Here is a 6,722-nt window from a genome sequence, read left to right as displayed (position 1 = left end):
TTATCAGCATCATCTGAGACCTGCATCACTTCCGGCTTTTCTATAATGTCAAGCTCAGACATCATGGTATAATTCCAATACTGTTCAAAGCCGTGTGAAGCCAACCTCACTCACGGTTGCCACTACACATACATATGGGCATTGTGTGCTGTGATCATACGATTAGAACCAAAGGAAAAGTGTTGAAGCCTACTAATTCATCCTGACGTATTATCAACCTTTATCAACATTTGGCTATTATGATGTTTAAAGTTTAGTTTGTGTGTTTAGGCATAATTAAAAGCATAATTGTAAAGTTGGGTTAAAACGTCTATGCTTGTATCATTTGATGTTCCATGTGGATCATTGTGTATTGTTCGTCCTTACCAGAAGACGTTGACGGAGTTAGGTCTGTAGTTGGCTCCACTTCGGACACGCCTGGCTGAGTGGAAGCAGTGCTCATCAATACTGGATCACTGCAGTTCACGTCTATGTCTGAACAACATAATATAACTGTAGTCAACAAGCAACTCAACTCTCACGTACTTCGGATAGGTCGTAACTGACACAAAGCATGTCAGTTTGTCAACATCAATTTATTTGTATTGAAGTTCTGGATGATCATTACTAAACTATGCTCGAAAAGTGTGATTTCTTATCATTCCTTGAAATACTTTTAAAGCAAATAGTATGACAGTTTTTATAAAGAGCAAAATGAAAAACATGTCAGGTTGATCAGTGGAACATGTCAAAGTCAAACATTCACTAATTTTTAAGGGATCGAAAGTAAAAAACTTAAAGATAATAAAGTGATGTTGTACATCCTGCATGATACAATAGATAGGATTCTGATTTGATATATTACCATAACTGTTCACTTGCAATAGCATCTGGCCTTTGAGTGACTTGTTCTGTGTAAGGCCGTTCTCCCGAACAACACACAGATCTGTTTTATTCTTATCGACCGTCTGAGAAAAGCTGAAATTTTCACTACAGTTTTTGTCAAGGAATGTTACATTATGAACAAGCGTTATTCCACAGTCCACAGTCGTCCTTCTCCATACTGCCTGAGCTGCTTTGAAATCTAGATGACAACAACATCTTAAGGTGGATGGAGTCAAAGCTATTGTCAGATTGATCTTCTGTGCCCTCGCATATCCCTCATTGCACATCTCCACCTCTACAAAACAATGTCACCTGATGTGATGTAGTTGTCACATATATGCCATAAATGTAACAGACAAAGTCGAAACAGATAGACAACTTCTAGCAGAGTTAACGGCTGAGTAAGATATTTGATTGAAAGCATTTGAGATACAATTCATTATTACTGGCAACTGAAAGCAACTTAAAGAGAGATAACTCTAAAACGTTTGGATAGGTTATTCAGGTCATCGATATGAGTTGTCCTTTCCTGTCTAACTTTGAAAGCGAGCTACACGTGGGTAACATTCACAGTCCATATCGCCGCGTAACAGGAGCAGCATGATGAACATAAGGAAGAGTGTGGGGTCTGTGAGGAGGGCAGGACGAAAACAGGCGAGGCCTGACAGTGACCGGGGACCGCAGACAACTGAGCAGGCCGCCGCTGCAGACATCCAGTGCCAGCCGTCCGCTCGGGTCCCAGATGACGCCATATAGGGTGAGGTTATTCTTAACATAATTTCAATTACTCCTCCTGAAACCCTAGGTATATCTCACCCTCAGTTAGGCCCATTTGACAACCCTCAGAACGTTCCTGTACTGCGTCTGTCGCGTTACCCACTGACGCCTTGGTCTACAATTAACCAGGAATTATGGTTGTTATTCATGACCCCATAATCGTACAATTGCCGGATGGCAGGACCCTATCTAAGACCCCATTGCAAGAATTTAGAATATTTCCCATAGGACTGGTTCCCTAAAAATCCCTGGCGAGTTCAGATTTATTCACCACTAATCATATCCAGAAAGTTCATCCATAAATGATAGTGATGACAATGTATCCTCTGTCACATACACCCGCTTTGATGATGCGATCGCCTTGGTTTTCAATTTCAAGGTAGCTGATGTGCCTCCCAATGGGCTGTAAAATCACCTAGATGATTTTCTCTTTCGGGGATCAGCGAATACACTACAGGCTCAACGAAATTTGGATATCTTTCTGGATATTTGCAATAGTCGTGGAGTACCAATAGCAGTAGACTAACATCTAGTCTCTGAAATGAACACATCTTACATTAAAAAAACAGTTGTTCAGTTATCTTAATAAAAATATCATAAAAAGGAGCCCAGTGACTCTCTTCATTTGCCAAACATTATAGACTTACATGGGCTGTATTTGATATATATTTGTATCAGGGTCTGTAAGACCGTACTACCATGCACTTGCTTTACATTTCTGGGCATAGAAATAGACACAGAGGCAATGGAAGCAAGAATCCCTGCTGAGAAAAACCATACAATGTCAGAAAGCAATATCAGATTTACTTCAGCAAAACAAAGTCTTACTTAAACAAATACAATCACGACTGGGTTTACTGATTTTTATCTGCAGGGCCCACACCAATAGGCCGTCTTTTCTCTTGCAGGCTAATTGATGCCACTCGACATGCAGAAAAATCCAATGATCCAGTTGCTTGACGCAAGGAGTTAAAAAGGATTTACAACTGTGGCAGGAATTCCTGGATCAGCACAATGGAGTCTCATTGTTTCTGGATAAAAATGGCAATCAAATACAGAGGTACTTTTATATGGACAGCGCTGGGTCGAGGGGAGAGGTTTCGGGCCATATTTTGGGTATCAGTGGTCCTATGGTGCTTGGCAATCAGATTGGAGAAAAGCTGGTTACACAGCGGACACAACCTTTATGGAGTTCTTTCCAATTCTGGTACTAGTACGCCTGTGCGCAGATCAGCTTGATCATTCAGACAACCAATCAGTTGTGACGATTCTAAACAAATTGACATCTAAGGCTGCACGTGTCATGGTTCTAGTTAGATCTTTTGTGCTTCACTGTTCACAGCGCAGCATCTTAGTAAGGGTAGTAGTAAGAATGTCATCGCAGATGCTATCTCTCGTTTTCAGTTTCATCGCCTACCACAGCTGGCTCCCAATCTCGATCTGCGACCAACAGACATACCAAGCCAACACTGGGACAACTGGAAACTGAAGCTATCAGGCTGCTAGAGCTTTCACAAGCTGACAACACTAAGAAAGCCTATACAATTGCTTTGCATTCCTTTGCCAGGTTTAGATCAACTTACAACTTACAAGAACTATGGCCAGGCCCTATAGAACACTTACTACAATATATCTCATATTTATCTCCGTACAACAGAGCTCATTCAACTGCATCACTACATGTGGCAGCAATCTGCTGGTATTACAAAGTAATGAAGCTCGCAGACACCACTGATCACTTCATACTAAGAAACATGTTGCTCAGCATGAGCAATGGCAAACCAGATCCTCGTTTTTCGATTACTTTGGACATACTGCATAAGTTAAGCACATCTTAAAACATGTTTGCATCTCAAATTATGAAATTCTCCTTTACAAGGCTATGTTCTCGTTGGCTTTCTTCGCATTTCTACGGATTGGTGAACTTAATTGCGTAAACGGGGTTCCTGGTCACAGTTTACTTTTAATGGATATAAAGACACAAGCACAACAGATTGAGCTAAATATTAGCCACCCCAAGACTAATCAAACAGGCAGGCAAATGCAGCTCATAGTTGGATCTCATTCTTAATATGAAATATGCCCAGTACAAGCTATTTCCTTCTGTTTGGCAATCCTGCCACCCACGCCTCAATCTCATGCTCTCTTCATTCACATCAACCATTCTCCAGTTACGAAAACACAGTTTTTTTTCAGCTTTACTACTCAAGGCCCTCAAGTTCAGTCAACTACCAGCTGCATTTAAATCTCATCCCTTCCGAATCGGGGCAGCAACAATGGCAGCCATGCAAGGCGTACCACAGGAGACAATAAAGCTGTAGGGCAGATGAAAGTCAGATTCCTTTACGCGCTACATCAGAATCGGTTTGATTACTTGAATTTAAGTAACAATGCAATGTAATGTGCCAAATACCTCTTTCAAAGTTTCAGATATTGGGATTGTGGGATCATCTTACATTTATTGGGAACAGAAGAGTTTGTTCGAGTTGGGGTTAAGAAGAAACCTAGGTTTGGGCCCTGATTATTGCATTTCTTGGCTGGGGAAGAGGGGACACCATTGGCCTGAGTTGCTGCACTGTATCAAAGCAAAGCTCCATCACAACCATCCTCCAGGTGCTATCCTACCACATGTTGGCTCAAATGACCTTATACGCCGTAAGGGTAAAGAGATGTGTAATCACATGGATGCAGACATGGATGAATTACATAAAATCCTGCCAAAAACTCGGATTATCTGGTCGGATATGTTGCCGCGCAGGCGATGTGGTGGAGCTTACTCGCCAGTGTCAATTGATGTAAAACGAAAACGAGTAAACCGGTTCATGACTCGCAAAATCTGTCAAATGGGAGGTGCTAGAATCAAGCATCAGATCAAGGCAAAGGATGCATGCCTGTATTTTGATGCTGACATTCATCTGTCTGAGATAGGTCCTGCCTTTTTTATCAATGTCATCAAGGAGGCTCTGCAATAGCCAACTTCGGAACATATTGATTGCGGTCATCCCATACGGGATCAGTGGCGGGATCCTTGGGGAAATCTTTATTTGATTAGGAATAGGTAGCGAGGGACAATGTTTGTCTACGAGTTGCTCTCACAAGCATCTCTTTGCTATGTGTTTATGGCTATGTTTTGGAGTTGGTCCAGCGGCCTGCTGGAGGGGATGTTCCGACGGCTTGTCGGGTTTTTGCTTGATTTAGCACTTGCCGAGTGTTAGTCGATGGCTTGTCGATAGTCGCAGGGAGGGGAGTTGCTCTGGCATTTTATTTGCTAGGTTGCTTCGACAGTTTGTCGACAGGGGCAGGGAAGGGAGTTGCTCATCGATGGTTACCCTCGTGGGTTATCTCCCCTGGGTTTTGAGCTGCTCGGGTGTTTTATAATGGCGATAGGATAATATTTGTGATAGGTACATGTATCTCCCCCAGGGTACCGCCACCAATAATGAATACTGCGCCCATATTTTGCAACACACAAGTGTTTTGTTTAGTTTCCATGTTTGGTGTTTTAATTGTGTGGTTTTCATGAATGAATGCCACAATAGTTCTTGTGATAATGAACATATTTGACACAGGACACACTGTTCACTAAACTGTTTCATTAATCCAGAAAGTTTCACTTGAAACTGTGTGTCCAATAGTTACTTTTTGGTCCCTGAGACTCTCTGGCAAATATGTACTAGTATTTGGGGCATGTAAATGAAGGTGGAGTAGAAGGAAAAGCGTGTGTTTTATAAATAAAACTTGCAAACAACGCTTGCAGAAACAGAGAGTAACGTGAATGTTTGAAACATGAAATTCAAAATTAAGAAAAAAAAACGCCATCCTATTTGTACAAATATCTACGTGTTCTGTAGTTCTCCTATTGTACGAACCCATCTTCACAGTCATAAGTATTTTCAAGTTTACTATTCTGACTGCACCATGAGCATGTGTTTATGGATCACTATAAAATAATACCAGGTGTTCGCTAAAAGGTGACCGAATGGTACCACATTGCTGCCACCCGTCACAAACACTTGCAAAGGCCTGGAAATGTTCTCCTAAACATGATATATCTATAATAAAACTGTTTGAAAGCTTTGCTGTGGCCTTGAATGTTGTATTAGTGATCAAACAACTTTTGCGCCAGAGTCGTATGAATTTCTTTGAAAATATTAACTTTAGTTCAATTTATTTAACTTTTGAAAAGACACTTTAGCACACACGCATTTAACTTTTTTGAAAGCTGTAACCACTTATGGATGAAACTTTTATCTATAACAAAACATCATAATATCAATGTGTTAGCATGTTATATATTTCACAACATAACAAAAGGAAATGTGCGTAGTGATATAATTCTCTCCATTCGTAATGGGCAGTAACATTCTTTTGATGACGTCATACAGTGATTTTACGCCAGGCAATCAGGCGACAGTGCAGTAACGTTGCGGTACTACTACCATTCGTCCCTAAAACCTACAAAAGTAGACGGTGCAGGGGGCGTCATAACATAACAATGTTCAATATAACATGAACTCTCGCATGTTCACTATTTTAACCGCCTTTCTTTGGCCCCAAAAGTCAATATCCGTGGGTTTTAAGGTTCCAGATACGTGGGTATGGCCATGTGAGGGTCACTCATGGTACAAATCTCGCTTATGCCTATAAACTTATCAGAAAGTCGATAATGGAGTTACCGTTAATCTCAAATCAATATTATTTGAATGTCTTAGATCTCTAAACCATATTATTGATGCTTTGTATTTACCTTCTGCTGGACAGACATTGACCAAGGCAGATAATCCAACAGCTATTACAGCAAACATCCACTGCATCATCACCTTGTGTGGAGATCGTGACATAAACTCAAATCATTTAAGTACTCTCTATCGCTATTTATGAAATCGATATATATATAGTATATATTTAACCTGGACGAGGAAGTGTTTTACGTTATGTTGTTATCTGCTAACCTTTCAGGAAAATAAACGTTAACAGTGATAACGACGCGGACTTTCAACATGGATCAGAATATTTTTTAGACATACCAAGTATAAGAATCACACATTGTGTGTAAATATTTATAAGAATGCATAACAAAT

At 40.6% G+C, this 6,722-nt stretch overlaps 1 protein-coding gene across 1 annotated transcript; it reads right to left on the bottom strand.

The window, feature by feature from the left end:
• Positions 1-310: 310 nt before the first annotated feature.
• Positions 311-6,458, bottom strand: LOC139475468 (uncharacterized). Its single transcript, XM_071258673.1, has 3 exons — positions 6,389-6,458; positions 845-1,159; positions 311-474 (listed from the first exon to the last, which is right to left on the bottom strand). Exons 1-3 carry the CDS (start codon positions 6,456-6,458, stop codon positions 311-313), a joined length of 549 nt encoding a protein of 182 aa, XP_071114774.1.
• Between the last annotated feature and the right edge of the window lie 264 nt (positions 6,459-6,722).

The sequence above is a fragment of the Haliotis cracherodii genome, unplaced genomic scaffold (genome assembly GCF_022045235.1).
Source record: "Haliotis cracherodii isolate W230 unplaced genomic scaffold, xgHalCrac1.p SCAF_3, whole genome shotgun sequence".
NCBI lineage: Eukaryota > Metazoa > Mollusca > Gastropoda > Lepetellida > Haliotidae > Haliotis > Haliotis cracherodii.
This window is presented reverse-complemented; position numbering and strand designations above follow the sequence as displayed.